Below are 22,039 nucleotides of genomic sequence, written 5' to 3'. Positions count from 1 at the left end.
GGACGTTTCTTGTTACAGTTCTCGAGCTTCTCTCTTCGCAGTCTTCTTCTTTCACTTTCCCTCATCCTTAGTATTTTAGGAAGGTCTTCATTAATGTATATTGTAGTACCAGCTAGTTTTTTTTTGTTACTTATAATAATTGATTTTGCTTTATGGTTGGAAAGAACGAGTTTAACTGGTCTTTTCTTATTTTCAGCCGACTTCCCAATCCTATAAGCTTGCTGAATTTCATCTTTTGAAATACTAATTTCTAGCTTTGTATTTATTAATTGGACAATTTCATCTTCGAGATTTGAATCATTGCCATTTTCACTAACACCATGTATTATCACATTGTTGGCGTTGACTTTTTTCTCCAGCTGCAATATTGCTTCATTTTGGTATTCTACTCTTTTTTCAACTGCTTCGCATCTTATTCTCAATTGGTCATTCACTTCTTTCAAGCTATCAATTTCTAACTTAAATTTTTTTTCATTTTCATCGAAGCGTTTGAAGATGGCATCAAGCATTATTTTATTCTGTTGGTCGAGTTCCATCATAATAAACAAAATTTGTTAGTGATTTTATATATTATAAGTTCCGAAAACACGTAAAATAAATTAAAATTATTCACTTTGATTTTAATAAATTTTAACTCACTGGAGGTAGACTTGAACTAATGCACTTTATTATGTACAGTTTCTGAACCAGCGCCTTAACTGACTGCGCTACCGATATGGTTGACTTTAATAAGAATTATTAAAGATAATATTATTATAAGAATAAAAACATGGCTAACCGCAAAAAATAAACGAATATTACTCAATTTTAAGCTTTGTAGATTATATATAGTTTCTTTTTTTTTTTTTTTTTTTATAGATTATAGCTATAGATTATATATAGTTTATAGCTTTATGTTGAATTGATTAATTATTAATTATTAGCACAATGAATATACACATAAAAAAAAGAAATAGCACCATCAACACTATTAGAGGTTATAAATAGTCAAATTAGATATTTTTCAATAATTTAATCACAAAGACATATTACAAAAATTTTTAAATGCAGATTCACATACATAAAAACCCAAAAAAACTGAATATATACACTACTAAATTTCTTTTAACTAAATTTAACTTAAATTTCACTTCCACTTAATATGCCAATCAACACCTGTCAAAAAGCAATCATGTATCTCAGCCCGTTTATAAATTTCATCTTCCCGCCTGAGTTTATGCGCTAATGAATTTTCCGCATGTTCAGCCCGTTTATAAATTTCATCTTCCCGCCTGAGTTTATGCGCTAATGAATTTTCCGCATGTTCAGCCCGTTTATAAATTTCATCTTTCCGCCTGAGTTTATGCGCTAATGAATTTTCCGCATGTTCAGCCCGTTTATAAATTTCATCTTCCCGCCTGAGTTTATGCGCTAATGAATTTTCCGCATGTTCAGCCCGTTTATAAATTTCATCTTCCCGCCTGAGTTTATGCGCTAATGAATTTTCCGCATGTTCAGCCCGTTTATAAATTTCATCTTTCCGCCTGAGTTTATGCGCTAATGAATTTTCCGCATGTTCAGCCCGTTTATAAATTTCATCTTCCCGCCTGAGTTTATGCGCTAATGAATTTTCCGCATGTTCAGCCCGTTTATAAATTTCATCTTCCCGCCTGAGTTTATGCGCTAATGAATTTTCCGCATGTTCAGCCCGTTTATAAATTTCATCTTCCCGCCTGAGTTTATGCGCTAATGAATTTTCCGCATGTTCAGCCCGTTTATAAATTTCCTAAATAAACCGATATATTCTCTGTTTATTGTATGCTTATGACATATGCGTATAGTTTCAAGATTGTAAACAAACATTTCTGTTAGATTTATGTATATGTGGGCGTTCTGACCAGCAGGGCTTCCAGATTGTATAATCGGATACAAAAAGTGTATAATATGGCTATTTTATGTATCCAGTTTGTATAGCAGATTGCCTCGTATAATTGGATACAAAAATAAAAATTCAAATGTGAAGTAAATTTTGTGAGAGTTAAAATGCCGATTATTTGAGATAACGAGAGATCGAACATTTCTTAAGCGTGATGCGCTTGTCGCTCTTTTGAAAACTATTCTAATCGAAATTGGCGCTCTCTGAGTAATATTGCTACTGGAACTGTTTACAGACTATTTTTTAACAATTTTGCCGCTTTGTATAATGAGATTTGATTCTGTATAATTTCAGTGACCGAACGGTATAAAATAAGTTGGCGCTACTGGCAGCCCTGGTTCTGACAATAGTTCTTTTTTTCTATCGCTAGATAGAGTCTTTCTTAGCATTAAAATTCAAGAAGCGCACAGTGGCGCACAGTGATGTTTTGGATTTTGATGAGGTTAAGTCTCAAATATAATGCATATAATAAAGTTTATTTGTCAAGTGTATTATAAATATTGAGCTAGGCTGCGTTTGGCAGAAAAAAGCACTAGGAAGCGCTTGTAATCAAAATGGCGATTGTTAAACGGTAAGCGCCAACAAATAGTAAATAACTATTTTCCTCTAGGACGCTAAGTTAGCTTTAACTGGGGAACCTAACCTAATTTAAATATATGTTTGTAAATTATTCATATTAAAAAATTACCAATAATGAATAATATATTAAATAATGTGCAAATATACTAATTATATAATTATACAAACAACTTAAGGAGTATAAAGCTATTATTTAAATAAATGTTTGCAATATAAATAAGCAAAATGGCGGATTGTGTCAGCGCAACTGAAGTTAGCAAACATGTCCTGGCCGAAAACTGTACAGTTTGTTTTTCAGCGCTAGTAAGCGCTCTCAAACGCTTTTTTCTGCCAAACGCAGCCATTGTGTTGATTAAATAATTTTAAGGTACCTATGTTTAAAAAATTGTACTTTACGATTTGGCAATGGAATTTGTCAAATGCACAATTAATGTGAAAATTAAATAATGTATTTGCTATTATTTTTAAAATTTAATAGTCGTTTTGAATTGATTTTTTTTTTTTAATATTTTCTTTTTTTTTTGTTTTTTTTATTAGGCGAGCGAAGCGAGCCTCTACTAGGTTAAAATGTAACTTTTTGGTGGTAAACTTTACAAAAAAATACAAAAGATTTAGACATGAAATGAAATGTTGTAGCTCCATATTTATGTCTAGATGTGTTATCAATCATTATTTTTAGAAAAAATTGTATAAATAATAAATAATAAAAAACAACAGTATTTTTTATTTATTACAATGTATATATCAATATGATATCTGGATGACCGAGCTTTGCTCGGTTATTCGCCAATAGATGTCAGCAAGAGTCATATTTTTCACTTTAGATTACTCAAACGCCTCCTTTTTGTTATGTTATAATTTGCATTGTATTTCATTATGTACGTTATACACCAATAGATGTCTGATGAATTTTTCATGAAAAGACGGATAAAAAGACATTTCTGATAAATGAAGCTAGATCGACTTATCGCCCCAAAAAACCCCTACATACTCATTTTCATGAAAATCGTTGGAGCCATTTCCAAGATCGTTGATATATATATATATATATATATATATATATATATATATATATATATATATATATATATTTATATATATACAAGAATTGCTCGTTTAAATATATAAGATATGCAGAGACAGTGTCACCATCTATGAGCTACATCTAATAATAATATATAATTGGCTACATTTAATATTAATTTTAATTAAGTGGCCATCTGTAGATTCTTTCAAGTATTAAAAAACGTCAAAATGAAAAATACAAAAAACGTGATAACAAAATTAATTTTTGCAGATCTACAGTAGAATAACTAAAAAAATTAAGTGATATTAATAGTAATGAAAAACTTTTAATTATAGTTATTATAATTTTAAAGTTATTAATTAATTGTTTGTTATTAAAGCAATAAAAAATGACACGACGTCGTACGTTGACGGGCCGCAAAGGGGGTAATCGATCATTTATGGGTGATGGTCGGAAACGACGAAAACAAGATCAAGAAGAATTATATCTTTATCGAGATGATATTAATTTTAAAATTTATGCAGAAAATTTTGAGATTGCTCAAAAGAATTTGAATTTTGAAGTATTTAATATATGTCATCGTCGTTGGTTTGATTTACAAATTAATAAAGATGGGTTTTGTTATATTTCTCATAAATTTAAAATAAAAAATGAATTGAATATTTTCACAACGGATAATAACATGGATCCTGGTTTACAACCTGATGTTTTAAAGAAATTAACGTTTGATGAGGAACAATTAAATAAAAAAAAATTGTCAATAATTGAAGTATAATTTTATTTTAGAAATATATATCTTATATGATACCATTCGCGAGCCATTACAAAGTACCGGAGTAAAGTAATTTGGGGCTTTTCTTTTCACATCAAAATAAGTATTTTATGCAAATTTTTACTTTCCCGGAGTGGTGCAACATGTTTAACCAACAAAATGGCGTCAAAAATGGAATTTTTTTCAGAAATTTAAACATTTTTATGTTATATTCGCAAGAGGAGACATAGGTGCATATCCAAATTTGGCAGGTTTGTAGTAAATGTTAAGAAGTACTCCTCATATTTTAGGGGGGGGGGGGTTTCGTCCCTTCCCCTCGCAGTTATATATATATGTATACATACATATGGTAAAACAGTTCATTTGACTATAACTTGAAAAATATTTGATTGATTTTAATGAAACTAATATCAATAGTAGGTTTTATTACTTACAACTTTCGGTTAAAATTTTAGCGAAATCCGTTAAATAGTTCGGCCAAATTTTCCAATTTAGTGAATTGTTTAAAATGGCTGCCATTTTATCCTACGAGGTTAAATTTTTTTTTAAATTGTAGCATTTTTTATTATCTTTCGATCTTATAATAAGTGGCTTACCCGTAAAATGATTCCTTGATCCATATTTTTGCGAAAAACGGCAAATTTAACACTTTCTGGAAATAATTGTTTGGGGGGTCTATGGACTGGCTTTGGAGGGTGTTTTTTGCTTTGGCTTCAGAAAACTATTTTAAAAAGAGGTTTATATGGTTTAAAGCAAATTTTTTAAGTTGTAACCCCCGCGCTGGAAGAGGTGTATGGAATAAATGTATCTTAAAAGATTTTAAAAAGAGGTTAAAAATGTTTAAAATGCTAAAGTATCCCAAAACTTTAGATATTTTTATTAATATAGCCCTTTTTACAACATCCACCCCTCCCCCTCCCGCTTTCATAATTTTTGCAAATTCAAAATTTTTATGACATATAAAGGGGTTTTTGGGGTCGTTGATCTCTGTTTTATTTTAACCGAAAGTTGAAACTAATAAAACCTACTATTGATATTAGTTTCATTAAAATCAATCAAATATTTTTCAAGTTACAGTCAAATGAACTGTTTTACTATATGTATGTATACATATATATATAACTGGAAGGAAAGGGACGAAACCCCCCCCCCCCCCAAAATATGAGATGTAATTCTTAACATTGACTACAAACCTACCAAATTTGGATATGTACCGATGTCTCCTTTTGCGAATATAAAATAAAAATGATAAAATTTCTGAAAAAAATTCCATTTTTGACGCCATTTTGTTGGTTAAACATGTTGCACCACTCCGGGAAAGTAAAAAATTTCAAAAAATACTTATTTTGATGTGAAAAGAAAAACACTAAAGTTTCGCTACCCGAACTTTTAATCCATACACAAGGCGTAATTTTACTAAAGTTATAAAGTCTGAATGACTGACGGATCATTGCACAGCCTATACCGTTTATCGTAGAGACCTGAAACTTGGAGAGTGTGTTCTTTGAATAACCTAGGTATCCGATAAGAAGCATTTTCCGAAATTCTACCCTTAAGGGGTGTGAATTTTGTATATGGGAAATCCATGTTAATAATTTTTTATAGACAAATATAGATCAACGTTTGCGTGTTTGTCATGTTACTATAGTTTTTTTTAATTCATGTGGTTTATCATATTTACAGAGAATTTTAATTATTCTTTCACACAAATGATATGTAGCGAATCTTTCTTTATAATTTGAAAGTCTGTAACTATATTTTATCGTTGTACGAAATATTTGAAACAATGATTATATAGCTGTATTACAAAACCATATTGAAGATAGAAATTTTAATTATTTTTACACAGTGGAAAAAAGGTAGCTCCACTTTAGATTCCACATTTACCAATATTTCAATTACAATATTTCTGATAAAACAAATTGTACGTGTACTTAGTATATTGTGCACTTAGTATTAACTGCGACCACATATTGGAAAATATGAAAATCTGCATATTAAACACTTTCATTTTTCAGAAAAAAAAAATACAAAACTGTATATAACCTCTTTGTACGAAACAAATATAATAGCAGACACAAAATCTCTATGCATCATAAGATTTATGACATATGACTTTGGCAGGAACACAGGGAAACTCTGTGACACTATTCTATCTCATTCGTCTTATTGCATCCACTTACAGGCTAGCAGATCCCTCGCGTTCTCTATGTATATAAACTCTTTGGATTCAAAATCATTCATAAAAGATGGTTTATATTACCTTGCAAAACTGTAACATTAAATTTTTAATTAAATGAATGATTAAAAAAGCTCTTTACCCTTTGTGAGAAGGTAACGCCCGGGGCATGATGCACCCCCTTGCCCCCTCACTACGCCACTGGAACTATGATCTTTTAAAAATAATTCTAATAAACTAGTAATTAACTGTGATCGATACTGCCGATGCCAAACTACTATAAGAAACCATACCTATGCCTATATATAAATCCATATATTGTTGAAATCCATGTACTTTCAATGCTTTGCATTTATAGGGGCGAATAATTATGGGGTGAGGTGCGTTGAAATTTAAACGTTTTTTGCCAATGGATTGAATTATGTTCACCTTAATTTTTATATGGGCTTTTTTTTCTTATAAAACAAATTCAACATACCCAATTTTAACAAAACAGCATTTCATGTTGTAAAAGTTAAGTTACAAAAAAATATTTCAAAATTTCAATTTTAGAATCTCCTAGTTCTAAAACGAAGCGACTTAGTACTAAGTGAAGTTTCATTAAATCAACTTATTTTGAGCTGTACTATATCCAGTATAGCGTTGTATAGACAGTTTAAATACACCTTATGTACAGGATATTTGATAATTCGATACAAGATTGAAGGAGGTTATACTTTGGGTTATTTGCAAAATATTATATAAGTAATTCGGTTTTCGAAAAGGTACAGTTTTTGAGTTTGTCCAATTTTTAACTTGTTCACATTTTTTGTTTAAAAATGGCGCGTTATACACAAACTTTGGCGTTTCTGGCAAATAAATTACTAATATCTTATAGCTAACGAGATATATCACTCCTCAAAATTCATCGCACGGTGGAAATGTTTGGCATTAAATCACACGAATTTCAATAATTATTTTGCGCTTACACTTTCACAAAGAAGAAAACTCGAAAAAAGTATTGTACACTTGGCGTGCCTATTCCAGAAAAAACTTCTTCAACTCATAAGCATTCCAAAATTGTATAAATAATATCGGTTTCGTGCCGCTATGTACATCGAACAAAACGCTCACTTAAATTAGCTTAAAAAACGTTGCCATCTCGAAAACGGTGTGGTTAGATGAAAAAAGTCACAAAAAGAAGAAGAAATGTCCAAAACATAAGAATCAATTGAATCAAACAACAAAGACCGTAGGAAATGAAGCATTTAAGGTTGCAATTCTACGAAACAGTATGACTTTTTATGGGACTCGACTCAAAATTGAATTAGAAAATGTGCTTTAACTATGCGCGCGCACTTAGAAGTTCGTCCAAGCTAGGTTAGGATAGGTTATAATGACTGTCCACGAAGCAGACACTTAGGCTATAGAGCCCTTTCTCGTCCAATCTAATTCTGTTAAAAAATTATGAAATTTAAGAAAACAGTTATTGGATCTTATATTTTAGGGTATTCTAAGCATATTTTATCTCGTAGTTTTTTTTTTTCTAAAACTCGCCGTTTTTGAGATAAAAGTCATTGAAAAAAAACCTAATTTTGATGAAAATTTGATACTGTCGTAATTAACGATTATTGTTTTATTTCGATCAAATACTTGACTTGAAACTTGTTGTATCTCATATTTTGGACGATTTTAACAATTTGTGTATCTTGACTCTCTTTCCCTCACCTCACCGTTTTTGAAATATAACCCTGATGAAAAAATAAATAAGTCTTAGAAACTTGAAAAAGTCTTAGGACAACTAACTGCTTTACCGACACTGAAACATTAAAGATAAGTTTCAGTAGATGGCGTTGTTACACAATTAGTATGCAGGGGATTTTTGGGACGAAAAATCGATCTAGCTAGGTTTCATTTTAAGAAAACGTAGTTTTCTCTCACTAACGACTCCAATGATAAGTTTCATTTAAAATAAATAATGAGTAAAGCTCGGTCACCCAGGTACTTTGTATTTTAAACAAAAATTTTGTATAAAAAAATAAATAAAGAGCAGTGTTTTACTTAGCACTAGTTGTGTAATATATTTAATAATAAATTTAATTTATATTGCAATAGATTTGTTTTAAAAATTTCTGCGTTGAACTGATTTTCATTTGGTTGTTTACTTGTTACATTTTTAAGTAGTAAGTTCAGTAAAGTTATCGTAGCAGCTTTTGATTCATTTGGAAACCAACTAATCATTTCTTGATTTGTTAATAATTCAAGAATGTATTGTGTTGGAGTTTTATCAACCAGTTGTTTAAAAATCACATTTTGCAATGTTGAAATTGATAGCTTCGTTAGATGAATGTCTTCCATATATAGATTCATATCACCTTTGTTAAACACTGTCATCTACAAAACATAAGTACACCAATTAATTAATACTTTAATACAATTAAACTAAATACCTAAAAGGAAAAAATTAATGGATCTTTGAAATTTTATTTATTAGTTGTTTATTAGGTTATAAAAAAACGGTTGCGTAAAAAAAATTCGACCTCTCAGAGGCGTACCTAACCCCTTTTTTGGGGGAGGCGGGGGCTGTAGTTGGGGGTTTTAATCAATTTTTTATTAAAAAAAAAAACTATTCGTCAAATAAAAAAAATTTCAATTAAAAATTCTAGCTGATGTATTTCTGCATATTTTCGTATTTTTTCGGATTTCTAGATTCGAAGTTGACCGAGATATGTCAATTTTAAAATGGATTTTTTTTGCTCATTCAATCAAATGAAAAAGTATCCATCATGTAAACCGTTAAGGATACAACAAAGTTTAAATGTAAAAGTTATTCCTTAACAACTTTTATTTGTAGAAATAAATAAAAAATTCCAGAAACTAAATTTTGAAATTAATGAAATTATTTTGGAAACAAGATTTTCGAAAATTTATCGTATTTTCTGGTTATTCTTTTTTGCTTTTCTAGAATGTTTCATAAAACCACTAGTTGAAGTTAACCTGAAATAAATCAACACACTTTTTTTTTATATTTTTGGATAAAAAATGGACACCAAGTTTTTACCTGTTGCGCCCTCGCGGGTAAAAAGTAATGCTTATGAAATAATGATTCCAATAAAAGTTTTTAATTTTTTTATAAGGAATAACTTTTACATTAAAAATTTTGTTCTATCTCTAACGGTTTACAAGATGGATAATTTTTCATTTGATTCAATGAACATAAAAACTCCATTTTAAAATTGGCATATCTCGGTCAATTTTGAAGCTAGAGTCAGCTTTTTTTTAAATTATGCATAGTTTTTGTAATTTGTAAAAAACTGATTAAAACCTCCAACTACCCTACACAAAAGGGGGTTAGATACGCCCCTGAGAGATTGACTTAACACTTTTTAAAAAAAAAGTAAACCTCTCACTGGCGTATCTAACCCCCTTTTGTGTGTGTTGACTGAGTTAATTGTTGAAATAGCCTGTATAAACAGTGTTGATTAAGCAATCGTTTGTTTTTTACGTCATGTAAGTAAAAAAGATAGTCACTCTTACACACAAAGTAATAAGAGTATCTTTCATCTCACTTATGAAGTGGGCATGGTATATGCTATAAACACATACATAATATAATTTCGTTTGTAACGTATAAATTTAAAATATATATAATACATGTATACACACTATATAATGATTTAACCTAATTTGCGCCCTAATTATATATTCTCTAGTAGTTATATTTTTTTTAGACTTAAAACCATAATATAATGCAACATGTGCATGTTACGCATTTGTTTATTAGTTAACATAAATTAGAATAGTTATTTTAGAAAGTTTATTTTAAATATTGCTATACTCAAATATTTCTCAGAAAACTGTCCTTTAAATATTACGAGAAAGTCGACCCTTAATAATATTAATGTTATACCATCTGGACGGTCACAAAAGATCATATTACAAAAAGGATATTTTAAAACACATTTCTTAAGTACTAAGCAGTATTTTAAAAGCATATATAAAGTAAACTATCTAATGTACAAATAATACTTAGTATCCAAACTTTTTGACGTATGTTCGGGTTCGGATATCTTTGTTTCAATAATACTTATTATTACAATCGTTTGACATACGTTCGGATTGTTAAATAATTTGTTTCATAAAAATATTTATTTTTAATTGTTGTTACTTAACATTTTGTACAAGTGTAAATTAAATTGTAAATTTAATTAAATAAATAAATTTTTATTTAAATATCTGGTCTACAAGATATTAATCCCTCGCGGGTGTACAGTGATGCTTACGAAAAAATGTTTCAAACAAAATTTTTTTATTTTTCCACTTGACTTATGCTGCTCATTTAGGAACTCAACCTTACTTTTTATGCCCTGAGCACGCATTTTTTACATTTAAGGTAGTACCAGCATGAAATCACTTTTCGACAGATTTGGCCGAATTTTTTTTCTCGGGTTTATAATAGCTTTATTTATGAATTCCTAAAATTTCATAATTTTTGACCGTTTAGATCGCGAGATATTTAAAGACAAAGTTCGCGATTTTGAGGGTCATGTCCCATTTAAAGCATGTAAAATGTCCAGTCTCTCCAACTATTTTTTATGATATTATTATATATTGAAGAAAAAGTAGAAAAAAATGTTTATACAATAAAATTCTAAAAAAAAAAATTTAGAAATTAATTTTCACTTTCGAGATATTAATTTTGACGTAAATTGATCGAAATTGGGACGTTGTCATAATTATTTCCCATTTTAAACGGTCAAAATTTCTGAAAATTTGGGAATTAATAGTAAGCATTATTAAATTCTTAAATTTAATTTTTTGTTAAATTCTGTCGAAAAAAAATTGTACCATTGCTTTAACATAGAAACTGCAAATACCATGCTGGTACTACCTTAAACTATTGTTATATCTCTAACCGATTATAAAATGGGTCCTTTTTCATTGAGTGCTTTTGGTCAAATATTTGATTAGTAAACCAACTGATTTTATATTTTTTAATATTTTGGACACATTTTATATCTTGACATTTTTTACCTACCCTCATCGTTTTCGAGATATAGACATTAAAAAAAAGTAAAAAATCGATTCCTATGAAACGTAAAATCAGATTTTTTAGCTTCTTAGTTATTTAGTTCCTAATCTTCTAGAAGTGTTTAAAATAGTCAAAAATATAAAATTAGTTGGTTTTCTAATCAAATATTTGATCGACCATTGATTGAACCATTCGATAATCATCAAACTTCCATCCAATTGGTTTTGAATCAAATATTTAAACATAACCACACAATAATCGTTAATTTTATCAATATCAAAATTTCATTAAAATAACAAATTTTTTTTTAATGTTTGTATCTTAAAAACAACGAAATTTTATTTCAAAAAACAAAATGCTTAGAATAGTTCAAAATTTGAAATCAAATAGTTTTTATGCCCTGCATATATGAAATACCGATTGTAAGTTATCTCGTTAGCTATATAAAATATATGAAGTAAGAAAAGTTTTTATGGACGTTCTTATGTATAAAATAAAGAGCGGATGTTTACTGTGTGTTAGGGAGTGTTATGATTATGTGTTAATGTGTGTGATTGGTATTGTATGTGTACAACTTCAAGTAATGATTCTGATCGGCTAGGTTCAATCATGTATACACAGATACAAACCTTCTTTGTTTTATACATAACAACGTCCGTAAGAACTCTTCTTACTTCATATAATATAAACGGCTAACGATATGTTTTACAAGCAGTATATATCAAGGAATACTAAGTTTAGTCTCAAGTTTGTAAGTTGAGCTTACAAATATAGATACTACGAACAAAATTTTGGTATTGTCGGTGTTGATAAAATCACCTAATTAGTCCATTTCCGGTTGTCTGTCCTTCTGCCCGTCCGTGATCACAATAACTCAAAAACGAAAAGAGATATCGACCTGAAATTCTTTTAGCATGCTCAGGACGTAAAAAGTTAGTTTGAATTCGTAAATGAGCAACATAGGTCAGTTGGGTCTTATGTCCGTAGCACCCATCTTGTAAGCCGTTAGAGACAGAACAATAGTTTAAATGTAAAAAATATTCCTCATAAAAAAATAAACAACTATGGCTTGAATTATTTTTTTGTAAACACCACTGTTAACCCGTGAGGTCGCAAATTAGGACAAAATTTTGGTGTCCATTTTCTCCAAAACTATAAAAGATAAGCAATAGTCTTTTGAAAGAATCTCGAAAGAAGAACAGAAATTTAATAAATACTTTCGAAAATTTACGAAAAAAGAAATGGCGGCTGAAAGGTTACTATTTGTTTTAGTTTTTAAAACTTTTCTAATTTATTAGAAATAATGCAAGCACTGACATTCAACACTGTCTATACATGGTATTTTAACAATTAACTCAGTCAATTGTTTTTTTTCTATTTTTATGATTTTTCAGCACGAGTGGCTATTACTAACTTTTAAACGTACTCAAGCGCGTAAATTTAAAGAGTACACTTTCTGACCAAACTAACTTTTTTTCTACATCCTCATACGAACAGTTTGCGCCCGGTCCCATAAGAATCGTAGGTGTACTTTTAATTACTAAACTTTTATTTATTTTTTTTCTGTTTTAATAGCTCAATTAAGTACAGTCTGTACCTACATTTACATAAAGTAATTGGTCAAAATTCAGTTTTGGCACTTTTCTTAAAAGTCATCCAGAACATCAGGGAAAAAAATTCAAGTATTTTTTACGTAGATTACGAATTCGTTGGTGGAGATAGTGAAAAACTTACAGTTTTTCTTTAATTAGGGAAACTTGGTCAATATTTTCAAGCCTAAAGATGAAAAACGTATTAAGTTAATTAAAAATACGTCGTTATTTACCTTATTTATTATTAAATATATTAAATTTGTACAAAAATTATAAAAATATATTCAATAAAATAATGTTTTTAAATATTTAAGTATTAAGTAGGTATTAAAATACAGAAATATGGCGTATATGACATTTGCCTTGTTTGTGTATAAATGTATAGAATTGGCACGACGACACAATTGATCGATAATGTGAAACCCTACAAAAAAACCATTAATCCACGATACTCATGCTAACTCGATCCCGTTAAAAGTATGATTAACATCAAATCAAAGAGTGAACTCAAGGGCTAAAAAACCCCCAGATCAGTGCTAACTCGACCCCATTAAAGGCATGGCCAACCTGTGGTTCACAGGATGAACGCAGCAATTTGCGAGTTGTTTGCCCCTTGCGTTCACCCTGTGATCTACGGTTTGACCATGCCTTTAATGGGATTGAGTTTGCACAAGTTTGCGAGTTTTTTGGCCCTTTCGTTCACCCTGTGATTGAATTCACTCTGCGATCTGCGTGTTGGCTATGCCTTTAATGGGGTCGAGTTATGTCTGCGTTTTTTTGTCCCTTGAGTTCACTATATGATTTGATGTTCATCATGTTTTTAACGGGATCGAGGTAGCATGAGTATCGTGGATTTTTTTCATACTATCCATCAATTGTGTCGTCGCGGATATCTATACATTTATACCATAGATATATAACATATAGATAGAGGATCTATATGGCGTAAAATAAAATTTATGGCGTAAAGCAGCGCCTCAGTATGAGTGCCACGGACCTAAATCAAACCATTAAATACATGTTATATGTTCATTAGCACAAATTTGGTGGCGCTAGTATATATCTCAAATTTATCTCTAATTCCATTCAAATTTCAGACCAATTTCGATACATGGGATCCTCTATCTATATGTTAAATATATATATCTATGATTTATACACAAACAAGGCAGATGTCACTGCCGATACGATCGGTAAGGTATAATTTTTGGTCGCATATACACATATATTTCTGTATTTTAGTACTTACTTAATACCTAAATATTTAAAAAAATTAATTTATTGAATATATTTTTATAATTTTTGTACAAATTTAATATATTTAATAATAAATAAGGTAAATAACGACGTATTTTTAATAAACTTAACCCATATATTCCATTTCAGGCTCGAAATATAACTTGTATGGACCAAGTAAATTGAGCATATTTTCCTTAATTAATGAAAAACTTGAAGTGAAGTTTTTCAGTATCTTCATCAACGGATTCGTAATCTACGTAAAAAAAGTTCGAAATTTGTTTCCCCTAATTTTTAAGAAAAGTGTCTAAACTGAACTACTTATTATCTAGTTTTTAAATAATCGTAATCTCACCTCGTCACTGTCATAATTATCAGCATTATCGGTTTCATGTTCATGATGAATATCTGCTGATGTAGAACATGAGGCAGAACAAGAACAGCGTGTAATCCAACTTAATAAATAGACTGTACATAGATCTAGAGATCTAGTTGATAATATTTTACAAGACATATGAAACAGTTGATCTCTAATTGATTCAAACATCACTGAATTTGAATTAGTACCACTTGCATTTGTACCAGTTGCAATACATGTTATTTTATGTCGAATACTTTCTTCAAAATCATTACCCAACAATTGAATTGTTACCCATATCAAACATAAATCCAAATCTACAAATAATAAATTAATTAAATTTAAATAATAGTCTAATAAAATTAAATAGAATATTATGGTAAAATAAAGAAAAAATTAATGCATCTTTGAAATTTTATTTATTTGTTGTTTATAAGGATGCAAACACTTTGTAAAAAAAAGTCCAGCTGCCACTTTGCGATCAAAGTGACAGCTGAAATTTCAAAGCTACCACTTTGCGATCGATCATATAAGCGGCGTTATTTTAAATTTAACATCATTACGTGATAATTTCAATAAAATGAAATCATATTTTATTATTTTTCATTTCTCTTTTTGCGATTTCAGCGTTGACGAACGATAATCGAAAATGCGTGAAGTTTTTTTATCGTTTCCACACTTCACTGTACATGAGTCAGGTCCGTGCGCAGGAATTATCCAAGGGGGGAGGGTTTTCTAAAATTTTTTTTCACCATGTTAGGTCATAAAGTCAATCAAGAAACTCTTTTTTCTAGTAAGGTAACATTTTATTATGTCGAAGTGTGTGTGATATTTAGTCACTATTTTTCAATAAGTTAATTCTGAGGTACAGAAAAAAAACTTTTTCCAAATTCTGTGTGCATCGACCTTTACACTGCGATGTATATGAGCGAAACTAAACCATGTACCCGGTTTCCAGACATTGTCAATCTAAGGTATGTTTTGCGACGGCACAAAGTTGAAAAGGAGCGTTCATTCGTCGCTTTTATCGCAGGTAAAACTGCTAGAACGCGAAACATTTGATAGACATTTAAAAACGCATCCTAATTGCAAATATGAAGTGCTTCGAGTGAATTTTTGATATCCTACCCGGCAATGCGTTTTCGCCAAAGTTTAACTTCTTCAATCCAGATGTCATGGAAATCATCGTGCAAAATTGAAGAGAGTATGGTACAAAAAATTGAGCGCAAGAATCTTCATAAAAAATTTTCATTTTGTAGGGAAAGAGAAAATTTGATAAAAATTGCGATGATTCAAATATAGGTCCTTCAAATGAGTCAAAAACAAATCGATGTACGATAAATAAATTGTGATCCGGAAATAATCTTCAACTGAATCAGTCTGTACATTCGAGCGTTGAGCGTTGAGTTCTTACGCGAACCTTGACTTTCGCAATTCTATATCATATTCATTGCAAATTTTGCGTTTTATACACAAGAAGCGATGAATATTCATGGTTAACAGTCTCAACATAAAAAATCAATAACTGTTCAAACAGCTTGACAGCTAACCAGCCAGTGGAAATGCGTTCGATAAATGGCTGCATGGGATTATAGTGTTAGTTCAAATTTATGTGGAGAGATTCTCAATGGGGAATGGGGAGTTCGCTTCAACCCCCTCCACGTGTGCACTGGCCTGATATGAATTGTTAGCATTATGATGTTAATATTAATTAATTGAAGTATTAAAACCGAAAAATAACCAAAATGGGACCGAAAACTGTTCATATGAGGGTGTAAAAAAAGTTAGGTCAAAAAGTCTCTTACAAATGTGTAATGGACAATCGTGCTTAAAAATGATGATAATAGACAAAAAATTACGGAATGTTATAGTTTGAACGATAAACTGGTCATTCTACGTTTTTCGAGCCAAAGCCAAGATACAGCAAACCCATATATGTAAAAAGTCGGAAATTTTCCGTAGAATTCAATGCACTATATTTTTTTACAATGTTAAAGTATGGAATCACATTTCAAATGGAGACCAAAGATGATGGAAAACAGTTTTTTTAGGTTTTTCAAAAAAAATTTGCTTTATATCCAAAAAAAGTTTCGTACAAAAAATGTGTAACTTTTTATTTCGGATCGATCTAGCCCAGTAAGAAGTCAAAAAATTATCAAATAAACAATTTATTGAAAAACAATGTGTTAAACGACTCTTAATGAAAAGTTAGTCCGTAATATGCTTCTAGTTGATATTTATATTATTGGTGAGGTCTTAGTTATTGATGAAGGTCAGTAGAACGTATGCGTAGACAATTGAAAAAATCATCTCTTGAATCAGAATTTGACTGATAATACGTGCGTTAATACGTAATGAAATTTTTTTTTTAAATTTTGGTGAATTACAGAAAATAAACTGTGTAACGACAGCTGTTGCCGATAGAATCATAATAACTACTGCTATCGAATTACAAAAGGAAGAGAAATTATAAAAATATATGGCACAGATCTATTGGTATTATTAACGCAGTTAGCGTTATCGAATACCAAAATATTGTTTTGTAAACCGGGAAAACGAAAAAGTGTATATTTGTAACAGTTTCACATGTTTCAAATTTCTATATTTAAAACAATACATTGAACTATTTTGTATAATATCAGACTGCAACACAACATCCCCTTTTTTAAACAAGGTAAAAATAAAATTTGTTCAATATTTGACCAGCGCAAGTTACGGCTTCCAAATTTCAAAGTTTTAACCACAAAATTACCACACACAAAGTTATTTCTAAAATCGAAAGCGAAATAATTTCAATTTTGTACTTAACTTACAAAAAATGCATCAGTATTGATTCGTGATTTCGGTACTTAGTCATTTGAAAAAGTTTAAAAGTTCATTATGTAGGTGGTCACTTAAGGCGGTTCTTCACTCATTTTTCAAGGGCGTGAAATCATTATTTGATTAGCGTGAAACTTTATAATTTTTTTAAGACTCCTTTTAAATATTCATTGGTGGAAAAAAAAATTTATAAAGAAAAGCGTTTTTTCAGAAGAGAATCCCTGGTAGAAAAAATAAGAAATTCTGAAAAAGGCTTAGGAACTTTGAATTTCTCAAAATAGATAGACTAGACTAAGATATATTATTCTTAGTATCATTTTTTGTCCTGATATTTTTTCTTACACCTCGTCATTTTTTTAGATACAAGCGTTCAAAGTAAAATTTGTTATTTTAATGAAATTTTGATATTGATAAATAATTAACGATCATTGTGTGGTTATGTTTAAATATTTGATTCAAAACCAATTGGATCTTATATTTTGGACATTTCTTAATAATTTTAATTTATATGACTTTTTTCACTTAACCACGCCGTTTTCGAGATGTCGACTTTTTAAACTTTTCTAGGCTACAATTTTGTTGTCAACAAGTTTGATGATTATCGAATGGTTTTGATTAAATATTTGATTAGAAAAACAAATAATTTTATATTTAGACTATTTTGAACATTTCTAGAAGATAAGAACTAAATAACTAAAAAGCTAAAAAAACGAATATTTACATTTTCAACGAAATCGATTTTTTTTTCCATTTTCTTAAGCGCCTATACCTCGAATAGAAATGGGTGAGTGTATAAACAATTTCTAAATACAAAAAGTGTTTAAAATAGTCAAAAATAATATAAAATCAGGTGGTTTTTCTAATCAAATACTTAATGAAAACCACTTGATAATCTTCAAAGAACTCCGCAATATAAAATAGGAAAATAGCTTTCTGTGGAACTTTTTCTAGCCCATCTTAAAATGTTCTTTGGATCATTCAAATCAAAAGCTTTCACGGCCACAAAATTTATTTACTCATGCTTTTGTGGACATGAGAGCTTTTGGTCAAAACGATCCGAAGAACATTTTGGGGGTGATTTAAAAAAGTTTCACAGAAAGAAATTTTTCTAGTGATATAAGTACTATAAATATAATATATGTATAGCTTAGATCGCCCATAGCTCGAAAACTACTTGTTGAAAATTTTTCTGGACGTGGGATTTCTTGATCAGAACGATCTGAAGAACATTTTGGGGGCGGTTCATTCAATTTTTCAATTTCACAGAAAGCCATTTTCCTATCTAATATTGCGGGGTCCTTTGGTTATAACAAAATTTTTACCTAAAAGAAGATTTTTTTTAAAACGACGAAAACTCGAAAACAGCAAGGTTAGGTGAAAAGTCACAAGACAAAAATTGTTTAGAAATGTCCAAAATATAAATCAAATATTTAAACATAACCATACAACCCTTGTGGAAAAAAATCTGTTCTGGATCTCAGAATACTTAGTTTAAAATACAGAAAAATAATATGTGAAGTAAAACTATCTCTGAGAAAGTCAGATAATATAAAATAAATTGTTTAAGAAAATGTCTTTAAAAAGAAATATTCTGAGTTCTCCTAGAAGACTTTTTCAAAATTAATAAGGGATTTTATGAAAATTTAGTAAGAAAATAAAGCTTACTCTTACTTTATTTTACTAACTAAATTTTCATAAAATCCCTTATTAATTTTGAAAAAGTCTTCTAGGAGAACTCAGAATATTTCTTTTTAAAGAGTCTCAATTTATTACCATTTTCTGTCATTAAATGATTGATTAGTATTATTACTTTTTGTTTTTGTTTACTTTTAATCATGTATACGATATTTATTTACATCATGGTCTCTCGATTATAATTGATGATTTTTAATATGATACATATAGCGTAAACTGACTATTGACAAATATCTTGTCTATTAATCTTAATTAAAGAGAATTGAAAAAATTGATTAGTAATTTATTTGATATTTTCAGACTTTTTCAGAGATAGTTTTACTTCACATATTCTTTTTCTGAATTTCAAACTAAGTATTCTGAGTGATCTGAATAAAAGTTTATGTTTATAGTGGAAAAAATCAGAATATTTATAGTGTATGATTTTGTTGTTGAATTGGCGCTACTGAAATATAGGCGGCAATCAAACAGTACAGAAGTAGTGAAGAAGAAGTTATAAAAATGTCTTCTAGAATAAGTTTGTTATCTTGTAATGAATTTGTAAAAAAATATTAAACGAATAATAATTTACTTAGTTTTATGTGAATGCATTTCATCAATAAAGAAAATATCCTTAATAGAAACGCAAAAAATGGAAGTAAGCACGCTCACGTACATAAATTTAAAGAGCACACTTTATGACTAAAGTGACTTTTTTCTACACCCTTATATGAACAAATTCCGACTGCAAAAGTATCATTTCCTCAATAAATTAAGCGTACTACCTAAAAAAGTAGTCAATTTACAAAATAATTCGTTACAAGGTAAACTCAGCAGAAAAGGGTCGATAAAGGGCTTACAAATGTTGGGTAAAAAATCCAACAGCTGAATGTTTGCCGGTGAAGAGGGGTGGCGGTTTAAAGGGGTGGCAAACTGTTTTTTCGATTAAAGACGTAAATATTCGTCCTGTCATAAAAGTTAAATGTAATAGTTCTCAAAATTTTCGAGTAAAACGCATAAAACCATTTTTTTGGTTTTTAATTTTTTACTCCGCGAAAAAAATGCAATCAATTTGGTACAATCGTTATGTAATTTGGTAAAATTGAATCTATTTGAATTTCTAATAGCCTGGTATTTTTTCTGTTTTTTCTAAGTAACAGTTTCGAAGAAATTGGTAAAAAAAGATATCTTTTTAAAGTCGCTCCAAAAAGTTTTTTTTTACGATATAAGATTCAAGATTCAAGTAAAGGCACTAAGATTCATATAAAAAAATAAAAATATATTACTGTATGCAAAAAACATTCTTAAAATTGCAAAAAAAAAAAGAAAAATTATATAATAATCAAATTTCATATCCATTCCCATTTTCTAATTTTTATGCAATACAAATTACATATTTGATGTAATATTGTGTAGAAGTTGTCTCTTATACGTATGAATATGAAATTTGAATTGAAATCTTAAAATTCAAAAAAATGAAAAATTATATTTTTTTTCCAAAAACCTCGCTTTTTTGTCTTTAGCGCTAATTATGCATTAAAAATAAAAAATTATTTCAACGGAATCTTAAAGAAGATAAAAATTTCCTAAATTTTAAGACGAATGCAAACATTATTGTATTAAAACTTTGGCAAATATATTGTTGTGATTTACTATTAAGGATAATACATTATATTTCTGTTCAATCAAATTAAATATAGTTTCTATTAATTAAAAAACGCAGCATTATAAAAGTGCAATTGCTTATATTTCATATTTATACGTATTTGAGGCAACTTCTACATAATATTACATCAAATATGTAATTTGTATTGCATAAAATATTACAAAATGGGAATGGAATGGATATGAAATTTGATTATTATATAATTTTTCAGTTTTTTGTAATTTTACGAATGTTTTTTTACATGCAGTAATATATTTTTAATTTTTTATGAGAATTTTGATGTCTTTACGAAGAAAATGACCGTTGCAGAAATTGCCTATGGTTTAAAAAAAACCTTTTTGAGCGACTTTAAAAAGAGGCCTTTTTTACCAATTTCTCAGAAACTGCTTAACTTAGAAAAAACAAAAAAATATCAGACTATTAGGAATTCAAATAGCTTCAATTGTACCAAAGTACATAACGATTGCCTGTCCAGAACTATTACATTTAACTTTTTTTGACAGGACGAATATTTACGCCTTTAATCGAAAGAAACAGTTTCAAACATTCAGCTGTTGAATTTTTTACCCAACATTTGTAATCCCTTTTTCAAACCTTTCCCGCTGAGTCTGCCCTGTAACGAATTTTTTTGTTAGAAAAAAGTAATATGCTTAGACTACAACTAAATACGAACGTACCTTGTATTAATGAAGTTGAAGTGTATAATTGTGGATGTGTAACAATAAGTTGAGCAACAGCTTGTCTAGTTTTGTAAGGCATTGATGACAATGCATTATAATACAAACAACAAATTAAATCATGATGATACCATTTATAATCACCAGTGGCAGCACCAGTTGTATCACGTAGCAGTTGTATTAATAATTGATTGATACAATTTAATATAAAACATATAATTGATTCACTTTCTATTGAACATAATTCAATGAATCGTTTATATAATGAATGAATATCATTTAAATTAAATAATTGATTGATAATAATATTTAGATCATCTTTATAAATGATATTTAATAAATAATATAATTTTGATTTACAAATATCATCTGTACCTGTTGTATTGATTGAATGTAATTGATCTTTAAATATTAAATTAAAACGTTTATTCATTTTTAATTGATTACGTATTAAATCTGATATTGATTTGTTATCAAATGATAATATATTTATGAATGTTACATCGTTTAATTCAAAATCATTTAATAAATAT

General features: G+C 29.2%; 1 protein-coding gene across 1 annotated transcript; it reads right to left on the bottom strand.

Moving 5' to 3' along the window:
• Positions 1 to 1,126: 1,126 nt before the first annotated feature.
• Positions 1,127 to 21,795, bottom strand: LOC123298949 (golgin subfamily A member 6-like protein 7). Its single transcript, XM_044881050.1, has 4 exons — positions 21,507 to 21,795; positions 14,667 to 14,986; positions 8,588 to 8,845; positions 1,127 to 1,765 (listed from the first exon to the last, which is right to left on the bottom strand). The coding sequence occupies exons 1-4, from the start codon at positions 21,586 to 21,588 to the stop codon at positions 1,127 to 1,129; spliced, it is 1,299 nt and encodes a 432-aa protein (XP_044736985.1). The 5' UTR covers positions 21,589 to 21,795.
• Between the last annotated feature and the right edge of the window lie 244 nt (positions 21,796 to 22,039).

This window comes from Chrysoperla carnea, chromosome 4, assembly GCF_905475395.1.
Source record: "Chrysoperla carnea chromosome 4, inChrCarn1.1, whole genome shotgun sequence".
Taxonomy (NCBI): Eukaryota; Metazoa; Arthropoda; class Insecta; order Neuroptera; family Chrysopidae; genus Chrysoperla; species Chrysoperla carnea.
This window is presented reverse-complemented; position numbering and strand designations above follow the sequence as displayed.

Bases quoted from the DNA above. Each gene is read 5' to 3' on its own strand.
- LOC123298949 (XM_044881050.1), bottom strand. From the start codon at position 21,588: ATGCCTTACAAAACTAGACAAGCTGTTGCTCAACTTATTGTTACACAT. The intron at 14,987-21,506 runs GTACGTTCGTAT...TATTATTTGTAG, and splicing joins TTCAACTTCATTAATACAAG to ATTTGGATTTATGTTTGATA. The intron at 1,766-8,587 runs GCAGAAATTTTT...CGGTTTATTTAG, and splicing joins CAAATGAAAATCAGTTCAAC to GAAATTTATAAACGGGCTGA.